We start from the raw sequence: 23,730 nt of genomic DNA on the forward strand, positions 1-23,730 counted from the left end.
CTATTTTATATAGGAGGGGGATGCAGGGGGCTATTTTATATAGGAGGGGGGATGCAGGGGGCTATTCTATATAGGAGGGGGATGCAGGGGGCTATTTTATGTAGGAGGGGGATGCAGGGGGCTATTTTATGTAGGAGGGGGATGCAGGGGGCTATTCTATATGGGAGGGGGATGCAGGGGGGGGCTATTCTATATGGGAGGGGGATGCAGGGGGGGGCTATTCTATATGGGAGGGGGATGCAGGGGGCTGTTCTATATAGGAGGGGGATGCAGGGGCTATTCTATATTGGGGGGATGCAGGGGCCTATTCTATATGGGAGGGGGATGCAGGGGGGGGGCTATTCTATATGGGAGGGGGATGCAGGGGGGGGGCTATTCTATATGGGAGGGGGATGCAGGGGGCTGTTCTATATAGGAGGGGGATGCAGGGGCTATTCTATATTGGGGGGATGCAGGGGCCTATTCTATATGGGAGGGGGATGCAGGGGGCTATTCTTTATGGGAGGGGGATGCAGGGGGCTATTCTATATGGGAGGGGGATGCAGGGGGCTATTCTATATAGGAGGGGGATGCAGGGGGCTATTCTATATGGGAGGGGGATGCAGGGGGGCTATTCTATATAGGAGGGGGATGCAGGGGGCTATTTTATATAGGGAGGGGGATGCAGGGGGCTATTTTATGTAGGAGGGGGATGCAGGGGGCTATTCTATATGGGAGGGGGATGCAGGGGGGGGGCTATTCTATATGGGAGGGGGATGCAGGGGGGGGCTATTCTATATGGGAGGGGGATGCAGGGGGCTGTTCTATATGGGAGGGGGATGCAGGGGCTATTCTATATTGGGGGGATGCAGGGGGCTATTCTATATGGGAGGGGGGATGCAGGGGGCTATTCTATATAGGAGGGGGATGCAGGGGGCTATTCTATATGGGAGGGGGATGCAGGGGGCTATTTTATATAGGAGGGGGATGCAGGGGGCTATTTTATATAGGAGGGGGATGCAGGGGGCTATTTTATGTAGGAGGGGGATGCAGGGGGCTATTCTTTATGGGAGGGGGATGCAGGGGGCTATTCTTTATGGGAGGGGGATGCAGGGGGCTATTCTATATAGGAGGGGGATGCAGGGGGCTATTTTATATAGGAGGGGGATGCAGGGGGCTATTCTATATAGGAGGGGGATGCAGGGGGCTATTCTATATGGGAGGGGGATGCAGGGGGGCTATTCTATATAGGAGGGGGATGCAGGGGGCTATTTTATATAGGAGGGGGATGCAGGGGGCTATTCTATATAGGAGGGGGATGCAGGGGGCTGTTCTATATAGGAGGGGGATGCAGGGGGCTGTTCTATATTGGGGGGGATGCAGGGGGGCTATTCTATATGGGAGGAGGATGCAGGGGGCTATTCTATATGGGAGGAGGATGCAGGGGGCTATTCTATATTGTGGGGATGCAGGGGGGCTATTCTATATTGGGGATTCAGGGGGACTATTCTATATAGGGGGATGCAGGGGGGGCTATTCTATATGGCGTGATGCAGGGGGGGGCTATTCTATATGGGGGATGCAGGGGGCTATTCTATATGGGGGAATGTACAGGGGGTGCTATTTTATATGGGGGGGATGTACAGGAGGGGGCTATTCTATATGAGGGGATGCAGGGGGGGCTATTCTATATGGTGGGATGCAGGGGGGGGCTATTCTTTATGGGGGATGCAGGGGGGGCTATTCTATATGGGGGAATGTACAGGGTATGCTATTTTATATGGGGGGATGTACAGGAGGGGGGGGGGGCTATTCTAAATGCGGGGATGCAGGGGGGCTATTCTATATGGGGGATGTACAGCAGGGGGGGGTATTCTATATGGGGGATGTACAGCGGGGGGGGGGGGGGTTATTCTATATGGGGGGGATGTATAGATGAGGATGTTGCTGGAGCAAGAAGCCTAAAATGTCTGTCTGGCAGATCCCGTGGAGAGGAGTCCTGGCCAGAGAGGCCCTCATGATGGCTGGAGATAGATGGAGAAGAAAAGGAAAAGTGGACGTCTCTTCATGAAGAGAAGACGCCTACTGTGAGTGACAGGATGTAATTGCACTATATCACTAAAGGTCCGTTTACACAGAAAGATTAACTGACAGATTATTTGCCAAAGATTTGAAGCCAAAGCCAGGAATGGACTTAAAAAGAGGAAAGATCTCAGGCTTTCCTTTATGACTTGATGTCTGTTTCTGGCTTTGGCTTCAAATCTTTGGCAGATAATCTTTCTGTTTAAATAGACCCTTATAAGGTCTTCAGAACCTTTATACAGCTGGGATCTACCTCAGTATCAGGGGTGTCAAACCCGTCCCTCCAGGTGTTGCAAAACTACAATTCCCATCATGCTTTAGCTGTCCAGTCATGATGGGATTTGTAGTGATGTAACAGCTGGAGGGCCGGAGTGTGACACCTGTGTTCTATGGTCACTGTTCTGGGAGAATGTTGGTCTTTATAGTGGCTGTTATTTGGTGCCAGTATAGTGGTATTATCCAGTCACCTTATGCTGCGGGTAGTGGGCATGGTGTGATGGTATTACTCGTATTATTGGTAATATTAGTGTTTTATATAGTGGATTGTATTCAGTCACAGTAAAGCGGTATTAGTCATTATGTGGTGGTAATGGCCGTGCTCATGGTGTGGTGATATTATTTGTTACTTATATACTGGTAGTATTGGAATATTGGTGGGTTTGCTTGGTAAGAGTATAGCAGTAAGGTGTATAGTGTGGTGATAATATTTGCTTCCTGGTGTTATTAACTATGACAGTATTATCATGCACAGAAAATTCTTATAGATAGATAGATAGATACGATAGATAGATACGATAGATAGATAGGAGATAGGAGATAGATAGATAGGAGATAGATAGATAGGAGATAGATAGATACTATAGATAGATAGATAGATAGATAGATATCCAGTAGGAAATATCTATCTACCAGCTTATTATGTAGCTTTGATTACACATGAGATTACAACCAGACACGTTTTAATAAATAAAACCTTACTACTTATACCGCCATTATATGATGTGCAGACATAGTCAGGATAAAAGGGATTTTAAAAATATAGTAACTTTTCTCCAAAAACAGCACCACCCCTGCCCTCAGACTGTGTATGGTTATTACAACTTGGCTTCATTCACTTCAATGAAACTGAGCTGCAATACCTCACACAAACTGAAGAAGAGTGTGGCGCTGTTTCTGGAAAAAGGTGGCCATGTTTTTCTCCTTTAAAGGGAATCCAGGTCTAGGGCTGTAGATCTCAGCAGACAGGTGTGAGGGAGATATCACTGACAGGAACTTTAGTCCAGTGTAAACTTATATAATTGTCGTTATCATTTCCAACTAAAGTTTCACAACAGCAGCCGCAGCAGCACCACCCTATATGTCCATCAGTCAGAGCAGGAAGGGGCGGGGCAGAAGGTGCTGCTGTGGCTCCACCTCTGTGACACTTCAGCTGGTAATGGAAAGAATGATTATAGAGGTTTACAATGGACTAAAGGTCCAGTCCCTGACCTGTACGCTGGGATCTACAGCTGTGCACTTGGTATAGACCCCACAGGTTCCCTTTAAGGGAACGTTCATACCTAATCCAATGCGGATTTGATGCTTCTGATTTAATCAGTTGAAATGAATGCATAAATATGCGCATCAAATCCACAGCAGATTATGTTATATCATTATTTTTAGGTGCTGATGGTGGGGTTCACATGTTTAAGGGAGTAGTGGGGACACGGCAAAATGAAGCAGAATTTGCTACAGCTCGTATTTTACACGGCTATCCATGATATGGTGTGTGGGCTGCTGGGGTCTGACTGCCAGGGCTGATTTTAAGTCCCAGTCCGGCCCTGAATACGATTATAATATGTAGCTGCGGTTATATTACTCCGCATGTCATAACGGGTTTGTTTAATTCTCTTATCGGCTTAATCTGGATTTATTCCCCAGTCCCTGTGTAGCCGCACCCGGTGTGGTTGCCGCCATAGATAACCGTACAATACGTATTTGCTTTGAGAACTGAACACCTTATTACTGATTCAGGAAAACATGAGTATTTTTTCATTTAGTCTAAATGCCGCCGTGAATCCGTTGACTATAATTCTTGTCTCTCATAGGCCGATGTGGACAAGGCAGTGAAAGCCGCCAGACAAGCATTTAAACTGGGATCACCATGGAGAACAATGGACGCCTCACAGAGGGGAGTGCTGCTCCATAGGCTGGCAGATCTGATTGAGAGGGACAGGACCACACTGGCTGTAAGTAAACAGGCAACATAGGAGGTTAAGTGTCACCTAATCCAATATTGCTGTATACAGCTTGTATTAAACAGATACCCCCAATATATCCATATACTACGATGACCTAATTCCCCTCTTTTTTGCTCTCCTTGTATATAGTAATGAAGTGATTGTAGATCTGGGAAGATGCAGGAAATCCTATCCCCCGTGTCTTGTGTGAAGCCCTTTAAAGGAGAAGTCCGGTGAAAATTTTTATTTAATTATTGTATTGCCCCCCAAAAGTTATACAAATCCCCAATATACACTTATTGTGGGAAATACTTATAAAGTGCTTTTTCCCTGCACTTACTACTGCATCAAGGCTTCACTTCCTGGGTAACATGGTGATGTCACTTCCTGGATAACATGGTGATGTCACTTCCTGGATAACATGGTGATGTAACGACCCGTCTCCCAGAGCTGTGCGGGCTGTGGCTGCTGGAGAGGATGATGGCAGGGGGATGCTCAGTGTCCCTCCAGTGTCCTGTGTCCCTCAGTGTCCCCCTGCCATCATCCTCTCCAGCAGCCACAGCCCGTACAGCTCTGGGAGTCGGGTCGTGCCATCACCATGTTATCCAGGAAGTGACATCACCATGTTATCCAGGAAGTGACATCACCATGTTATCCAGGAAGTGAAGCCTTGATGCAGTAGTAAGTGCAGGAAAAAAGCACTTTATTAGCATTTCCCGTAATAAGTGTATATTGGGGATTTGTATAACATTTGGGGGGCAATACAACACTTTAATAAAATTTTATGCTGGACTTCTCCTTTAAGGTGGGTTACGTGGGTACTCTAACAGATCTGTATTTCCCTCAGACTTTGGAAACCTTGGACAATGGGAAGCCCTATGCGATCTCCTATACGGTGGATCTGGATCTTGCAGTAAAAGTTCTGAGGTAATTTTTTTCACTTCTTCCCTTCGGACCTATAACTACAGTCCCGTAAAGATTTAGCCCCTTCCCCGTGAACAAGATTTTTGGTAAACTTTTGTCTCCTCACACTCAAAGAGTTATAACTTGTATAATTTTTCCATATAATGAGCCGTATGAGGGCTGGTTTTATGTAGAGATGAGCGGACCATCAGACTTTTGGTCCTGACGGCATCGGCGCTCTCGTCATGCCTGTGATCTTGGCCGCATAGTTGCGATCCCGCCATTATGCGGCCAGGATATTCCAGGGATTTCAACATCAACTATGCGGCCAGGATCACAGGCATGACGAGAGAGCGAACTGCTTTTGGACCAAAAGTCTGAACAATTCACTCATCTCTAGTTTTATGCTAATAGACCTTTTTAATGATATTCTTCATTTTTTCATAAAACAAAAAAAAACTTGTAAAAAAAACTTTAAAAAAAAAATCTGCAGTTTTGCACCTATTAAGGGATTTTGCGCCCACATTGTTAACTTTGCAATAAAACTTATCTATAATCTTTGTTCTGTAGGTCAGTACTATTACATTGATTGGCAGTTTATATACTTTCTGCTCTTTTTTACAAACTTAGAAAAATAAGTTAAAAAAAAAAAAATTAAACCTTTTTAGGGAAAAAAAAAACCATGGCTTTGAATCAACATATGGGGGCTTTTTTTTTTTTTCTTTTTTTTGCACAGTGATCTGTAGTTTTTATACCAGACTCGGGTGGATGGGACATTGTATTTGCCTTTTATTCTATTTTATCTGATAAATAATATTTAAAAAAATCAGCAATTTTGGATATTGGTGTTTTGTTTTTGTTTTTTTTTGGTTTATACTGATCACCTTGCGGAATCAATAATGGTTTATTTTAATAATTCAGACAATTCTGCATTCGGCGAGATGAAACATGTTTTTATTTGAGAAATGGAAAAGATGGTGATTTTAACTTTTATTAGGGCCGCTTCGGGTTAAGGGGGCGGGGCTTTACATACTCGCAGCAGAACGAAAAATCAGCTGCCAGTATGTAATCCTATTCAAAATGACAGTACGGTAATCGCAACGGATTTTGCTACGGAACTTGCAGCGTGAAATCCCCTGCGATTGGCTACATGTAAACCCACCCTTAAAAACTTTTTTTTTTTTTTTTTTACCCACAAGGTTAAACTACTGGGATCGGACTGAAGTCTGCACCCAGTTGGATATGCTCCATATCCAACAACCACCAAACCGTCTTAAAACTCATATTGGTGGTCAGTAAGAGACACTTTCGGCTCTCCTGGCATCATAATGATACATGATGCCGAGAGTTCCGATATTTTGTTATTTGAGTTAGAACAAATAAAAAAAACGAAGTCCCTGTAAGGCGACGTATTTAGTTTGCTTCATTGTAATGTGGGATATTGTCTTCATGCTTTTTATGTTGTCATTTAGATACTATGCCGGATGGGCTGACAAGTGCCACGGAAAAACCATTCCAGCCGATGGAGACTATTTCACATACACCAGACATGAACCGGTTGGAGTTTGTGCACAGATCATCCCGGTAGGCATTGCTCGGTCCCTGTCGTGTCATTGTAAACGAGTTTGTCACCCCCTGACTCCTACCAAACTGACGACACTGCTGGATTTCCCATGAAAAGCATTCAGAACATAGTGTTTGTTGCCTGTCTTTAAATTTTTTTGTAAAAAAAATACCTTTAATTCTGGCTGTGAATAGTGTCAAGGAGGCGGAGCTTTGTGTTCCTGACCGATAGAGTCAAGGAGGCGGAGCTTAGTGTCCCCTGGTCCCTTGCACTGCTGCACCTCACAGTGCTGTATTAACTGTATACCTAGCTGTTATACAAAGGGACTGGCATACAGCACGGTGAGGCGTAGCAGTGTAAGGGACCTAGAGAACTATATTAAAAAAAAAACATTCTAATACAACATTTTCTGACAACCAATTTAAGGGGAACTTTAGCAAAATCTTTTCTCTAATCAACTGGCGTCAAAAAGTTTTATAGATTTGTAATTTATTTGAAAATCTCCAATCTTCCAGTACTTATCAGCTGCTGCATGTCCTGCAGGAAATGATACATTCCTTCCAGTCTGACACAGTGCTCTCTGCTGCCACCTCTGTCCATGTCAGGAACTGTCCAGAGCAGGATTTTTTTTTTCTATGGGGATTTGCTCCTGCTCTGGACAGTCCCTGATATGGACAGAGGTGGCAGCAGAGAGCGCTGTGTCAGACTGGGGAGTATACACCACTTCCTGCAGGACATACAGCAGATGATAAGTACTGAAAGACTGGAGATTTTAGTAGAAATAGAAGTAAATTATAAATCTATATAACTTTCTGACACCTGTTGAATTGAAAGAAATAAAAGATTGTCAGAGTTCCCCTTTAAATACACTTCATGTAAGCAGATGCGGAGGTAGCAGAGCTAATTGATATTCTTTCTTGTAGTGGAACTTCCCTCTTTTGATGCTCGCCTGGAAGTTTGGCCCGGCCCTGGCCACCGGCAATGTCGTAGTCATGAAGGTCGCTGAGCAGACGCCGCTCACTGCGCTCCATGTTGCGAGCTTGGTCAAGGAGGTAATTTTTATCCAATTTTCCGATTCTTGGGGTCATTTCCTTCAGTAAAACAATGGGGCGTGATGATAAGGAGGAGAACTTGGACGTGACCTTTTCTATCACCCTTGAAAGCCTAATGCAGCCTGTATTCCGTGTCTGTCCAGCCGCTCTGCTAACTGGTTTATAGCCCAATAGGGGTTTACATTATAGATGTCAAATTGGATGAGATTTATTTGTTAAACCAGTTAACAGGTTCCGAAGCGGCTTGTTTGTATGGCCGGAGGATTAACCCATAAATAGCCACGGAGGCCAGCTGTCGTCAGCCATCTGACTACCCCCCCCCCCCCCAGGAGGAGTCTATGTACGGACGCCTGGTGGGGAATCTAAGACAGGGGTAGGAAACCTTGGTTCTCCAGCTATTGCAAAACTACAACTCCCATCATGCCTGGACAGCCAAAGCTTTAGCTTTGGCTGTCCAGGCATGATGGGAGTTGTAGTTTTGCAACAGCTGGAGAACCAAGGTTCCGTACCCCTGTTCTAAGCGTTTCCATTACAATGAGTCCTATAGTGAAGCCTTGTTGTATTTTCCCTTGTAGTAACCTATTGCCTCTCCCCTCAGGCGGGGTTCCCTCCCGGTGTGGTGAACATCATCCCTGGGATGGGACCCACAGCAGGTGCCGCTCTCGCTTCTCATATGGATGTGGATAAAGTTGCGTTCACGGGCTCCACAGAGGTAAATTCACCTTCATCTATCCCGGAAGCTTTTCTATAAAAGTGGCAATAGATGTTGTCGGACACATGAATGTTCAATATGGCCAAATGTTCCTGCATTCTTAATGAGAAAGAGGAAGGAGAAGTAAGCCGCCACCTACATGCAGTTCTAGCGGCTTCTTTCTCTGAGAACAAAAGGATTGCGTAGTTCAAATCTGAAGGCTATAATTGGACGGCTGGATAATCGTGTGACCAGGGCTGCATAGACTTCCTTTAATCGGCCATCATGTTACCCGCATTTTTTGACAGGTTGAAAGGCCGCAATCTGACGACAAACAAGTATTTGCTGGCTCTATTACATAGTTAAAGGGGTACTCCAGCGAAAATCTTTTTCAATTCAACTGGTTTCAGAAAGTTATATAGATTTGTAATTTACTTCTATTTAAAAATCTCGTGTCTTCCCATACTTATCAGCTGCTGTATGTCCTGCAGGAAGTGGTGTAGCCTTTATAGTCTGACACAGTGCTCTCTGCTGCCACCTCTGTCCATGTCAGGAACTGTCCAGAACAGGAAAGGATAAAATAAATAAATAAATAGACATATTTTGTATCGCCGCCTGTGTAATCGCCCTAACTTTTTTTAATTATCCCATTTCTGATCTCTGATTCTGATCTCAAACCCACATCAAACCCAGAAAAGTTTTTTTTTAAAAAAAAGATCAAATGATATTTTTAATAACTTTATGAATCTTTAATAACTTTAGGAATGCTTTACTGTTTCTCCGTCAGCCATACAGGCCTGAGCGTCTTGTAAAGAGTTAATCGCTCTTCCATATTGTACTCCTCTGTGCTGCTGAAGCCCCTTACGTTGCAGCTGCTGTAAATTTGCGATTTGGCGGAGGCTTTTTTCTATCCTTTCAGCCTTTTACGCGGGTTTATGATCACTTGTGCTGGTTTTTAGCTTCTGATGTTTGCAGAGAATTGTAATGCAATGTGTAAGTTATCAGAATGCAGAGGGAAACGACCTTTGTCCTTGCACAGAGGTCACAGGGGACGGACATGGCGGTGCATTATGTAATACGCTGTATGATAAGACTTTCAGCTGCAAGTTGGTATTCAGTCCTCACGTTTGTTGCAGTTTGTGTGTATTGGTTCCATCTTCCATACAAGAGATCTACTTAGACTGGCACCTGGCACTTTTTAGTATTTGACCTTCACCCCAATAGTATCTAGTTATCATTGCCCTTCTGTGTTGTCAGCATTTATTTGTGAGTCTGAATAAAGGGGCACTCCAGCAAAAATATATTCTTTTTTAATCAAGGATTGTATTTTACTTCTGTTTAGGAATCTCCAGTCTTCCAATACTTATCAGCTGCTGTATGTCCTGCAGGAAGTGGTCTATTTTCTCCAGTCTGACACAGTGCTCTTTGCTGCCACCTCTGTCCATGTCAGGAACTGTCCAGAGCAGGAGAGGTTTTCTCTAGGGATTTGCGTTGCTCTGGACAGTTCCTGACATGGACAGAGGTGGCAGCAGAGAGCACTGTGTCAGACTGGAGAGAATAGACCACTTCCTGCAGGACATACAGCAGCAGATAAGTACTGGAAGACTGGAGATTTTTAAATAGAAAGTTATAAAGATTTGTAAAATTACTTTTGACACCAGTTGATTAAAAAAAAATATATATATATATATACAGTTGTGTCTTGGATTAAGAGCATAATTCATTTCAGGACGGCGCTTGTAATCCAAATCCACTCTTACACCCCAAAAATAATGATTTATTATTCTGAATAACATGTAAAACAGATGAAACAAACATTCAGAAACAGCAGAATCTGTGATATTATAAGTTACTGTACAGGAATGGAGAGGATGGGAAACACAAGGGCGGACAGAGACTGCAGGGAGCAGGAAGGAATGAGCAGGACAGATGTGGGCACATACATGCAGCGCTCTCTGTCCGGGGAGAGAGGGGTTACAGCTATGGAGAGTTTACCCCCACAGTCCTGTCCTCTGATGCAAGCCCCAGCCTAAGGTGGATCTGCTATGATTTGGAAGGTGATGGAGACTTCCTGGGTCAGAGTACAGGGCTGTAGACCCCGCTATGCAGACCATACCCCTCCCCTACTCGCCCTCCCACCCAGTACAGGGAGCTCTTAAACCAAAGCAATGCTCTTACACCAAGTCACAATTTTGAAAAACTGTGAGCTCTTAAACCAAAACGCTCTTAAACCAAGTTACTTTTAAACCAAGGTACCACTGTAAATGTGTATGTATATATATATATATATATATATATATATATTTCGCTGGAGTTCCCCTTTAAATGGCGTGCAGAATTTTACATTTGGAAATTCTATGGGTGGCCATGTTTGTTTTTCTCTTGGTCCTCATGCGATATTGACTAGTTTGGATACAGGCACAATTCTAGGAATGGCGCAGTCACAGATTATCTATCTGAATTAACAAGCTGAATAAGTCTTATTTGTTCTCACATTAACCCGGCAGCTGCTCCCGTCACTTACAGATGGTCCACTTGTTTTCAAATGATAGAAATAAAGGCAAATAGAGTAAATAAATGGTGTATATCATTCTCTACCATAGGTGGGTCGTTTAATCCAGCAGGCGGCCGGCCAGTCCAACCTGAAGAAGGTCACCCTGGAGCTGGGAGGAAAGAGCCCGAACATCATATTCTCCGACGCTGATTGTAAGTGTCCTAAGCCGTCACTCTGCATACAGTATCTTGAAGAGCGCTGCTTTTCTCTATATACTTCTATGCAGATTAGTTCTCAGATTGATCTGCAGGACCAGATTATAAAATTACGTATCGTCCCTCATAGATAATCTGCTTTTATAAATAAGTTTCATGTTATCCTACTTTTCCAGCACTGACTAAACAGGGTAAATTAGTTGCATGGAACACATAGACCCTGCACTGCCCAGTCTTTTGCCTAAGGAGGCATCCATGTGTGGCCGGTAAATACGGACGATGAGCTACGGAACAGAGTTTTCAGCTCCTGGCATCATCATTCATAATGATGCCGAGAGTTCTGAAACTGTTTAAAGAGGTACTCCGGGCTAGGGGGCTTTTCTGGTTATGGCTGTGGAGGAGGTCAACGACGTCCACTTACCTCCCCACTTCCAGTGCCGGGTCCCGGATTGCACTGCTCTGGTCCGCGATGCCTGGCCGCGGGTTTAAGACGTGACATTTCAAGCCTGCCCGCCAATCAGTGGCAGAGGCGGTATCCTTTGTCAGAGACCAGGAAGCGGGTTGGAAGTGGCCAGGCAGCGCCGACTGGAGCAGCATGATCCGGGACCCGGTGCTGGAACCATGGAGGTAAGTGGACGTCGTTGGCCTTATCCACCTCCTCCCCGGCCTTAGCCAGAAAAGCCTCCTAGCCAGGAGTACCCCTTTAAATCTTCACACTACTGCAGTGACACCTCCCCAGTCCTAATAGACGTAATAGCAGAACTTGGGCAAAACATAGCGACCATCCACAATTAATGGAGAAGTTCGGGGTCAGACATTTTTTTCAAAAGAGCCAACATGCACCTATCTCCCTGGCTCTAGCACTGGGGTCCACTATCCCCCACTCCAGATCCGGTCCCCGCTTCCTTGTCTGAGTGGGGACCCGCCTACACCGCTGACTGGCTGAGTGGGCCTGCCATGTCATGACCCAGGTCCTGACCAGGAAGTGGCTGAATCCACGCCTAATTTTACGTGTTTTCTGCTTGAAATTGCACCCGTAAAATACATACAGACCAATGTCCTATTGTGTTCAATGGAATTTTCGCTCTGTTGTTCACGTGGCAGATGTTACGTGCAGAATGTTTTGCTGCGGATCCGTTTTCCACCCATAGAACTACCACGTCTGGGTGAATTCCGCTAGAGAAATCCCATAGAAGTCATTGGGGCTTGAAATTTCAGCTTTCTGCTCGAATTCCGCCAGAGGTGAAGAAAAGGAAATTTCAAGCAAATAAAAACTTTGCTCTTCAATTTCTCAGTGTGAACAGACCCTAATTTTTTTTTTTTTTTTTGCACAGTGGACTATGCGGTGGAGCAGGCCCATTTTGCCCTCTTCTTTAACCAAGGACAGTGTTGCTGTGCCGGCTCTCGCACCTACGTCCAGGAGGATATCTACAACAAATTTGTGGAGAAAAGTGTTCACCGTGCAAAGAACCGAATTGTCGGGAACCCATTTGACTTCAAAACAGAACAAGGACCCCAGGTAAGGGACTGAAAATAAAATGGTGAACAAATCCTATAGGTTGATTTTAGATGATTTACCCAGTGATAAATGTTCACAGACCTTACCCATGGGAGTGCACTGACCCTTCTATGCAGGGAGACCCTTAGGCCCCTGCAGAACAGATCAGTAAATCCATTTTTGTAACATAAGAATTTGGCGTTGAACCTCACTCTGTGTGAAGCGCCTATTACACGGGCCGATGGTGAGGAGCAAGTAAGCGCCAACCTCACCAAGTCGGCTGGTCCGTGGCTTTCAACGTGTTAAAAGATTTGGGAACGATAGTGATGGTCTGCTGGCCGTTGCTCTGTGTAAAAGGAGTGGTGGCAGCAGACCGACACTATCCCCTATGGGCTCCCTTGACAATCTGGAGAGCCCCTCCTGCACTTACCCGCTCGCTGTCAGTGCAGGTAACAGGACTTTAGGTTCAGGAGGAAAGTTTTTTTTTTTAATTAAAAAATAAATGAACTCAAGGACAAGAGGAGACAGTGAGAGGTTAGTTGGGGGAGAGATGAGAAAATATTACTTTACTGAAAGAGTAGTAGATGCTTGGAACAAACTTCCAGCAGATGTGGTTGGTAAATCTACTATAACAGAATGTAACTGCCTGGTGTATACATATATCTATCCTAAGGTAATAAGAAGGGAAGTACTAAAAAGGGCAGAATAGATGCAGCAGGGTGTTTTTTTCTGCCAAAATTCTTCTATATTTATAATTTTCTGTGAAATTATAACTTCACATTTTAGGTGGATGAGGAGCAGTTCAAAAAGATCTTGGGCTATATCAAGACTGGAAAGCAAGAAGGCGCCAAGTTGCTGTGTGGTGGGAACCCTGCTGCAGACCGCGGCTACTTCATCCAACCCACAGTCTTTGGAGATGTGTCTGACAATATGACCATCGCTACAGAGGAGGTAGGAATTATTTAGATAATTCTAAATTTCAATAATGGCCGTATCAAACAACGGCCAATGTTCAGTATATTGTATAAACAACAGCCGTCGTTTGCATTGACTTCAATGCAACACATTTCTCTGTGACAAGAACGGACGTTGTTTAAATTGCAAACAACAACTATTCTAGTAAAAAAAAAAAAAAATATGTTCTATGAACATGCTCTTAGAATGGAAAACCCAGTCATTTTTGTGTCACAAATAAGGCCGAACAGTAAACCAGCAGGGAAAATGGACAAAAAAAAAACGGACACTTTTCTGATGGAAGCACGTTAGTAAATCAGCCGAAATATGTATGTCCTTTCCCCAAAAACTATGCCACATTGTCAACATTTGCTGACTTTATGGCCAATGGGCCATCGGGTACATCGCTGCTTTTTTTTTTCTACTTTAATTGACCAGCACTGGCATGGGGGGCATGTTTTTGAAACGCCGCCTGGTTCTTTTGCTTGGTGTTGGTCTTTTCCTGAGCGCCAGCCCGGCATGAAACACTGGAGGATATCCACTCCTTCTGGTGATTCAGTTTAAGAAAAATGGACTGTGCCACCAGCATCCCTGCACTGGCGCTGATCGATTAAGGTATATAAAAAGCAGAGATGTACCTGATGGTCTATTGGGTTAACAATTGTCCTTCAAGAACACAAAGGTTTCTTTGACAAAGGTTTTTCTGATCTTACAGGTTGCAACACAATTCCTTCTTTTTCACTAAATATAATGGGGGAGATTTATCAGACATGGTGTAAAGTGAAACTGGCTCAGTCGCCCCTGGCAACCAATCAGATTCCACCTTTCATTTTCCAAAGAGTCTGTGAGGAATGAGAGGTGGAATCTGATTGGTTGCTAGGAGGAAAGGATTTGTGAAATTTTTCACTTATATATAGAAATCACGATCATTTTGAAAACATGATACTAGAGATAAGCGAACATCAAACACGCTCAGGGCGGTCCGAACCTGAGCGCTCTGCATTTCATTACTGGTGGCTGAAAAATTTTTCTGCAACCCTAGGGAGCCCTGGAAAACATGGATACTGCTTATGGCCTATGGCAGTATTCATGTTTCTCAGGCAGCATTAGGGCTGCATCCAACTTCTTCAACCACCACTAATCAAATGCAGAGTGTTAGGGCCCTATTACATGGGGCGATTATCAGGCGGAAAATTGTTATACTGTTCAAATTTAAACGATAATCGTTCTGTGTAATTGCAGGCAACGATCGAAAAATTTTTGTATGTCGTTGATTGTTGATTTAGATCTGACCCTAAAATCATCTTTTATCGTTCGCTGTAACTTCACATTCGTTTACTAATCGTTCAGTGTAAGGGTGCTAACACACACGACCGATGCGCAGCAAATACGCAGCAGATTGCATGGTGCAGATTTGATGCTGTGTTCAGTTATTTGCATCAAATATGGTGCGTATCCGCAGCAGAAAATTCTGTAGTAGTAACAATCATTATAATGATTGTAACTAGCGTCGGTCATTCTGTGTAATATGGTGAATGATTTCAGGTTAACGATAAACGATCTCATTTGCAATCGTTTATCGGTAATCTGTAAAAATCACCTTGTTTAATAGGACCCTTAGGGTTCGGATGACCTTGAGCGTGCTTGATCGCTCATCTCTACTTTGTAGTAAATTATGCCCATGTAACTTTTTTTTTCTTTTTCCTTATTTCAGATATTTGGACCAGTGATGCAGATTTTAAAATTCAAAACTATAGAGGATGTTATTGAAAGAGCGAACCACTCAATGTATGGCCTGGCTGCAGCCGTGTTCACAAAGGATCTTGATAAAGCAAATTACGTGTCCCATTCCCTGCAAGCCGGAACAGTTTGGTAAGTTCACCTTGCACGGGCAAATCTACCAATTTGCCATAATACGGACAATGTACTATGGGGCGGAGCTGGGGTTCCTGACATTATCATTCATTATGATGCCGGGAGCTCCGAAACTGTTTAAATCTTTGTGTCACCGTACTGACACCACATGTCTGAACAGTAGCTCAAAGACTTTATTCAGAGCTCCTGCAATAATAATGAATGATAATGCGAAACGGAGTTGGGAGTTCCCGACATTAACGCATAGAAAAATTCCCTAGAGAATTCTGTAATGAGATTTTGGGCTGTCCCTCTCCAGACATCATCATCATCATTTTCCAGGGAAATGGAACACATGGAAATTACTTTTGTAAGCCTAAGGGGCAGCTGCATCAAGGCCTGCACCTAGCACAGAAAGGTGCCATCAAAAGGTGCCAATTTTTTGCACAGGGACTCTTTTAAATTTTGCATCCCTTTCACCATGTGGTCAATGTAGTTAAAGGGGTAGTGCGGCGAAAAAGGTTTTTCCCCATTCCCTCCCCACATGAAAAGTTTTATATAGATGCATAATATACATTGATAGCGAATTCAAGCCCCTTACCCGACTTGCTGGTACTTCCACTTCCGGGTTGAGGCAGGATCATCTTACAGCCCCGGGCTGCCATCTAAAGTCGACACGTAGGGCCCATACGTCACGATCCGGGGATTCCTGAGGCTCCCGTCACTCGCTCCCTGGTTTGGCGCTCCTCCCCTGCGCTGCTATTGGTTGGCGTCTCTCACAGTAATTCCACTACTATTAGAACTGCAAGTCCTAGCGCACCCGATGGCCATACACTGAACTGACTTGTGTATGGCCATCAGGTGCGCGGGGACTTACAGTACTAATAGTAGTAAGATTGCTGTAAGCGCGGCAGGGTAAAGCAGGTCATACACTGACTGACAGTGTACAATCTGCTTAACCCTGCCGCGCATTACCCCATATACACCTACATATGCCCCCATACACTATACAGTACCATCGGGGGGGGCGCCCCAGGAGCTGACCCCGCAGTGTACTGTCCCCAGAGAGCCCAACAGCTACCACCCCTCTGCCCGACTCCGTTATCTACCCCTCACAGTGCCCAGCAGCTACCACCCCTCTGCCCGGCTCCATTATCCACCTCCCGGGAGGAGCAGAGAGCATTGATGGGACGCTCTGAGCTGCGGCACTGCAATCACAGGGGTGCAGTGGCCAGAGGCGCGCGGTGAGCAGCACTGACAGCTCCCGAGCCCCGGACACACTGAGCCCATCTGCCGTCTACCGCCAATACTCTCTGCTCCTCCCGGGAGGTGGATAATGGAGCCGGGCAGAGGGGTGGTAGCTGCTGGGCACGGCAGGGGGTAGATAACGGAGCCGGGCAGAGGTGGTAGCTGTTGGGCTCTCTGGGGACAGTACACTGCAGGGTCAGCTCCTGGGAGCCCCCCCGATGGTACTGTATAGTGTATGGGGGCATATGCAGGTGTATATGGGGTAATGCGCGGCAGGGTAAAGCAGATTGTACACTGTCAGTCAGTGGATGACCTGCTTTACCTTGCTGCGTTTACAGCAATCTCACTACTACTAGTACTGCAAGTCCCAGCACACCCGATGGCCATACACATGTCAGTTCAGTGTATGGCCATCGGGTGCGCTAAGACTTGCAGTTCTAATAGTAGTGGAATTACTGTGAGAGACGCCAACCAATAGCAGCGCAGGGGAGGAGTGCCAAGCCAGGGAGGGAGTGCCGGGAGACTTAGGAACGCCCCAGTTCGTGACCTATGGGCCCTAAGCGTCGACTCCAGATGGCAGCCCGGGGCTGTAAGATGATCCTGCCTCAACCCGGAAGTCAGCCACTTCCGGTACCAGCGGGACCAGCAAAAGTGGGGTAAGGGGCTTGAATTCGCTATCAATGTATATTATGCATCTATATAACTTTTCATGTGGGGAGGGAATGGGGGAAAACCTTTTTCGCCACACTACCCCTTTAATGTGGTCAAAAGTTTTGTGCCGCATGCAGCGTTTATCAGGGCAGTGAGGAGTGTAATATTGCTGCGGTTCTGACCTCTTGTGCTGCCCAGCCGATTCTTGCAGCTGGTCCTGGTCCCCAGTGTGAAGTGAGTGGTGGCCGTGAGTTCACGGTGCTGCTCCATCCACTCTCTATGGGATAGTCGAGTACTGCACTGATGTCCACTATTATTTCAGAGGACAGGACACATTGTGGAGGTATGAGTGGTCAGAACCCAGCAATATTCCATTTATTGATAGCTTTTGTGGGAGAGAAAAATTAATTTTTCCAGTGCCCTTTTCATTTGTCTTTGACCAGGCAGTAAATCTACTACTGCTTGTTTTTTGTGGGACCAATTGTACTTTCTAATGACTGCTTTTATTTTACCATAAAATCTATGGGGAAACAGAAAATAAATTATTTGTGGGGGGTGTGTATGAGTGTCTAAAAACTACGTGACCAAAAATCAACAACTATGGCTTCTGATACTTATGAGTTTACACTGCTTACCATGCACGATTAATAAAGCTTATATTTTATTAATTCAAACAATTCCTCGTGAAGTAATAAAATATGTTTCTATTTACTCTTTTATTTCTTATTACAAAATGAGGGGATCTGAATTTTTATTAGAGGAGGCGTTTTTATATGTTTAAAGACAATTTTTTTTTTACTACTGATACGCGATTACGCTGGTATTGTGGAACTTCACTTCAGGCAAATTTTAAAGATATTTTATGGTTTTTCTTGTTGCCCATTTGAAATATTATATTCTAACACCTGATTCCTATGTGTTACATTGTTTTGTTGGTGTTAATTATATTTTCCAGGGTCAACTGCTATGATGTCTTCAATGCTCAAGCACCGTTTGGAGGCTATAAGGCCTCTGGTATAGGACGAGAGCTTGGGGAATATGGCTTGGAGGCGTACACCGAAGTGAAAAATGTGAGTCCAGCCAATGGTTGTGTTAGGGCCGTATCACATGGTCCGACATTTAACGTAAGTGAGTGCCGATCTGCTAGATGGGCGCTCACCTACTGAGCCTTTGAGACGGCTCAGTGATTGCGAAGTAAGGGATATCTATCTATATCATTAGCGATGTCTATGCAGCCCTTGCTATATATAATAAATAATAAAGTAAAATTTTACCTCTTCGCACTCCCCAGTCTTCTTCTCTCCGCAGCCGCCACTTACACTGCTAAAGCATTCTCTGGACTGTCAGGCCGCTCAGCCAATCACTTGCAGAGACAGGACAGCACCGCGGCCAGTGATTGGCTGGGTGGCCTGTCTGCATGGAAGGCCTAGGACGTGGCAGCTGCGGTGAACGGGAGAAGTTAGGGCCCTATTCCACGGGAAGATTATTGTTCACATAATCGTTAACGATAAACAATCTCAAACAACCGCTATTGCGAATGACCTGAAATCGTTCACCCATTTACACGGAACGATGATCGGTACTTATGATCGTTCTTGCGGTCGTCTTGTTGTCGCTGCTGCGTTTGACGCTACTGCGAACGACGTCTTATTCCATGCAAACGATTTGGGAACGAGCAACGATAAAAATAGGTCCGGGTCTCATTAAGCGATCAACGATTTCTCATTTGCCGTTTAATCGTTAACTGCTATTCAACCGAACGATTATCGCTTTGTTCAGAAACAATTTAACAATTATCTGAACGATAATCGCCCCGTGGAATAGGGACCTTAGAAGGACACAGGCGAGCATGGACAAATAAGTACAACACATAGCAATGCACGGCCGGGGGGCACTTTGTAAACATGTTGAAAGACGGCGATCAGGCGATGATCATTTCTTCAGCTGATTGTTGTCTTTATAACATGGAGCATTATCTGCCCAAATGGACAATTCAACAGATTATTGTTCGGTGTAATAGGACCCTCGTCATTTGGACAGCACTACCACCTTTTTGTAATACGGAGTTGCTCGTTTTCTCTCTTTTTCTATATTGCTGCGTGTAGGATTTAACAAAATCTCCAACCTTTCTTTATGTTTTCACAGGTGACCATTAAAGTCCCTAAGAAGAATTCCTAAAAACTGAAAGTCACTCGGCTCATGATTTCTATCCTCCAGAAGTTGGGGAAAAAAAACTGTTTTTATTTTCAAGATAGTCCAGCATGCTTTTTATTAACTTTTGATTTCACGTTTTTTTCTGTCTGTGTATAGGAGTTGTTTGTCTCGTCTGTTCTGTCTGTTCTGTCTGTGATGTATGTATAGAGTATAGAGTCAGAAGATTCTCTGTCCTCTCATTGGTGGTGAAGTCGCTGTGCTCCATTTATTTGAGATGTGATTGTAAAGTAGAGTAGAACTCCTGTACAAGTTTACAGATGATTCTCAGTTCTTTCTCACATACATAAATCTTATTTCTGATGTCTTCATAGAGAATAAATGGCTCTATTCAGTGGGAATTTCAGGGTGGCCATTCTCAAGACCAATACAGATTACAACTTAATTTTTTTTTTACGTTTTACCTCTACTTTCTCGGACACTTTTCTCGTTCATAACCTGTCCATCGTTGTCAATGCCCACGGGGCTTGCTATCAAGTATATCAAATGCTATCAAAAAGGCAAGATGGCTGCCCCCTTAAAGGGAAAGTGACAACACGGATATGCATATGCAGTGAATCAGGGGTTGCCAGATTGCGCTTAGTTGGGCAAGATGTTGTACCACTTGTCATGGTGGCCAGGAGTGATATGTGCCCACCCCTGGATGTACTGAATCCCTTAAGCTGGGTACTTGTAATACTTTGGATATATTTAACAGTACACATTATAGATCAGAGCTTCTCACTGGTGGAATATACTGGAAGACAATGACATCTTCTCGTTGGTGGATAATATATAATAGATACTGAACACTTGACTCAAGTTACTTGACTGAGTTGCCTAGAGGAAGTGGCAGAATGATGGCAGGCTTGACCCTAAGGAACTCTTTTAGAGAAAGAGTACCTGCACCCACTGGTATGAACTCCCGCCTAATGCTATCTGTCTGCACAAGTAGCACAGATCCATTGATCCATTAATCTAGTGGGTAGAGCTAAACCTAGCACAAGCAGTGGAGTTTTCGGCTATATGCACTTACCTAGCCACTGACTGAAAATCCTGGAATGATCTTCAGGACAGAAAAAGAGCAGCCGCCCAACCTTGATAGATTTGTCCTGTTGTCCCTTTACTGCAGCCTCACCACCTTTGGCACTAGCTGGACATGGCTAGAATCAGGATACTTAGGAGGAATAAAATATAGTCTTTTTTAAATAGTCCGCACAAGGGACCTGGCCGCCAGGCCAGGCCCTGGAAGTAACTGCAGCAGGAGAAAACACTGGTGACACACTTTCTCTCAGAAAACACTGACCAAAACCAGCCCAAACTAGTTTACCTCACATCTAATACTCCTAAGGGGGCTCTGTGATAGGCCATGTTTTATTTTACAACATCTAAAGCATAGTACAAAGTTATATAACCATGTAATGTGTTTTAATTACTGGTCTAGACCCCGTCCCTATTTGCAAGGGAAAACAGCAGCATTCAGATATTTCATGCATGTGAAAAGGATTTGTACGTTTTTCCTTTTGTTTTTTTCTGGACACCATATGCATAATATATGATATAATAGACAACAACGTCTACCTTTTTTTGAGGGTGGTTATTGTGCTCTGCAAAATTTGCCATTCCTCTTTACAGCTGGGGAACTCTCCTGGCATATGTCATACACTGCCCTATGTGTCATACACTGACCTATGTGTCATACACTGCTTTATGTCATACACTGCCTTATGTATCATACACTGCTTTATGTCATACACTGCCCTATGTGTCATACACTGCCCTATGTGTCATACACTGCCCTATGTGTCATACACTGCCTTATGTATCATACACTGCCCTATGTGTCATACACTGCCCTATGTGTCATACACTGCCCTATGTGTCATACACTGCCCTATGTGTCATACACTGCCTTATGTCATACACTGCCCTTTGTGTCATACACTGCCCTATGTGTCATACACTGCTTTATGTCATACACTGCCTTATGTATCATACACTGCTTTATGTCATACACTGCCCTATGTGTCATACACTGCCTTATGTCATACACTGCCCTTTGTGTCATACACTGCCCTATGTGTCATACACTGCCCTATGTGTCATACACTGCCTTATGTATCATACACTGCTTTATGTCATACACTGCCTTATGTATCATACACTGCTTTGTCATACACTGGCCTTTGTGTCATACACTGGCCTTTGTGTCATACACTGCCTTATGTTGCCTACAGAAATAGAAAAACATACAACTACATGCAGAACCTACAAATACAGCTGATGCATTACCAGAATGGAGCACAAGGTGGATGCATTGTTCTACTAAACTCGTCCTTCCTCCGTTCTTCTCCGTCAGCTGTTCGGGACTCGGGAACAGATTTGGCGCACTGTATTTATGTCAGCTTTCCCCTGCATGCAGCTCTATTCTTTACATCAAAGCAATGAAAACTCAGACGACCGGTGAAGCCCATTATAAGGCAAGGAGATCTGTTAGGTTCCCATGGTATCTGCGGCCCTGCATTGTGATTTCCACTGCATATGAACAAAGAGAAAGGGGGTACCCTATGTACTTCATGCATTCCCATACTCTTAGGGGCCTGTAGGACAAAGCGATTTTTAACGATTTACTTTAAGAGCTTTTGGGAACATCCTGAAAACGTTCATCATACCACAGAACGATAGTCGTTAGTTACGATTGTTTATTCTTTCTGATCCCAGAAAAAGAACGAACAATGTGTACTCTTCCTTTCGGCTCAAGCTGATATGGTAAGTACAGAGCGGCCTGTCCTAAGCTTTAAAGGGAATCTGTCAGGTCCGTTCCAGGTACAGAGCTGCAGACACAGGCAGATAGGTGATATGGACATTTAACATGACACCTTTGAGTTATAAAATTACATTTTTTTTCTGGAAAGTTGAAGTGCCACAGAAATTAAGCTGAGTCACAGCACGCACGCCTCTTCCTATTCACAACCTGCCTGTCTTGACTGAAGAGGCGTGCATGCTGTGGCTCAGCTTAATCAAGGAAAAATGCAACTTTAAATCTCTGCAAATGCCCCATGGCAAAGACAAAAGGCATAATTTGTTTTATCTCCCTATCACCTATATGCCTGTGTCTGCAGCTCTGTACCTAGTATGGATATTCCCAACTACAATATTTTTTTTTTTACTGTTAGATAATCCAAAAGTAAGTAATTTAGCAAATTCTTTTAACAGCTAAATTGCTTACTTTTGCATTTGTGCCCTTTCTTCTGCCCTATTGTATACTCGCTGCCTAGGATACCGACCACCGCTCTGTGAGCCATGGCTGGGCTGTAACATCCTCAGTGGCGGAGGCCTGGGGGTGTCCGCTTCGGCTCTCCCTGTCAGATCACAGACGGCTTCAGGGCTTGTGGACTGTCCCTGTGATCACTGTGGGAGACACCAAGATGCAGAGCTGATTCAGGCCGGCATCACTGCATACTGCCCCTCCCACCAAACCAGGAAGTGAGAGCAGGATGCAGTGATGCCAAGCTGAATCAGGTAGATGATTATACCCATTTAACATAGGAGTGAGTAGAGACTTTGGGTTTAACTTGTAGTCCACCAGTTTGATCATAAACCCTATTTAACACTGACGTGGGACTGGTGTCACAGTACAGGCCACATCAAAGACTGAATAGCTTTAAGAACCCTAATATTTTACCCCATATAAGATCAAGGGCACCCCACATATCAGCAAGGCACCTCACATACTGTGGGACTCGGCCAGTGATGTAGATGTTATGTGTCGTGACGCCAGCACTGTAGCAGTGCACAGGTGTGATGTTAGTACCTGCTTTTGTATATCGCCAGTTTATGTCCCCATATGGTCAGTAAACTCCAGGTTTGCTGCAGGTCCCTTGGGTACTTGTCACAGCAACCTGGAGTGGCAGTTGACCCACCCGGGATGTCGGTACCGCCACCCACAGAGAGGGAAAAAAATAACTCAAGTTAGATAGTGGTGTGTGTGGGTGCAGGTGCAAACAGAGGAAGACAGAGTCCCGTGTGTTTCGTACCAAAAATAGAACAGTTTTCTAGATAACGGTGCAAGTAGACAGTACACAATATGCAAACTTGGATGCTTTAAGAAGTAGGTACTTGGAAAAACTTTGGTA

The 23,730-nt window shown here is 44.5% G+C and overlaps 1 protein-coding gene across 1 annotated transcript in view; it reads left to right on the forward strand.

Moving 5' to 3' along the window:
• The window catches only part of ALDH2 (aldehyde dehydrogenase 2 family member), a 34,171-nt gene extending 13,003 nt beyond the window's left edge, over positions 1–21,168 (forward strand). The window contains exons 3-13 of the mRNA XM_069960802.1: positions 4,149–4,289; positions 5,128–5,207; positions 6,656–6,767; positions 7,671–7,799; positions 8,398–8,511; positions 11,094–11,196; positions 12,534–12,718; positions 13,484–13,648; positions 15,366–15,523; positions 18,360–18,474; positions 19,550–21,168. Coding sequence (XP_069816903.1) covers positions 4,149–4,289; positions 5,128–5,207; positions 6,656–6,767; positions 7,671–7,799; positions 8,398–8,511; positions 11,094–11,196; positions 12,534–12,718; positions 13,484–13,648; positions 15,366–15,523; positions 18,360–18,474; positions 19,550–19,582 — 1,335 coding nt within the window. The 3' untranslated portion in view covers positions 19,583–21,168. The remainder of the gene's footprint in view (positions 1–4,148; positions 4,290–5,127; positions 5,208–6,655; positions 6,768–7,670; positions 7,800–8,397; positions 8,512–11,093; positions 11,197–12,533; positions 12,719–13,483; positions 13,649–15,365; positions 15,524–18,359; positions 18,475–19,549) is intronic.
• The last annotated feature ends 2,562 nt before the right edge of the window (positions 21,169–23,730 follow it).

Source organism: Dendropsophus ebraccatus, chromosome 3 (assembly GCF_027789765.1).
Source record: "Dendropsophus ebraccatus isolate aDenEbr1 chromosome 3, aDenEbr1.pat, whole genome shotgun sequence".
NCBI lineage: Eukaryota > Metazoa > Chordata > Amphibia > Anura > Hylidae > Dendropsophus > Dendropsophus ebraccatus.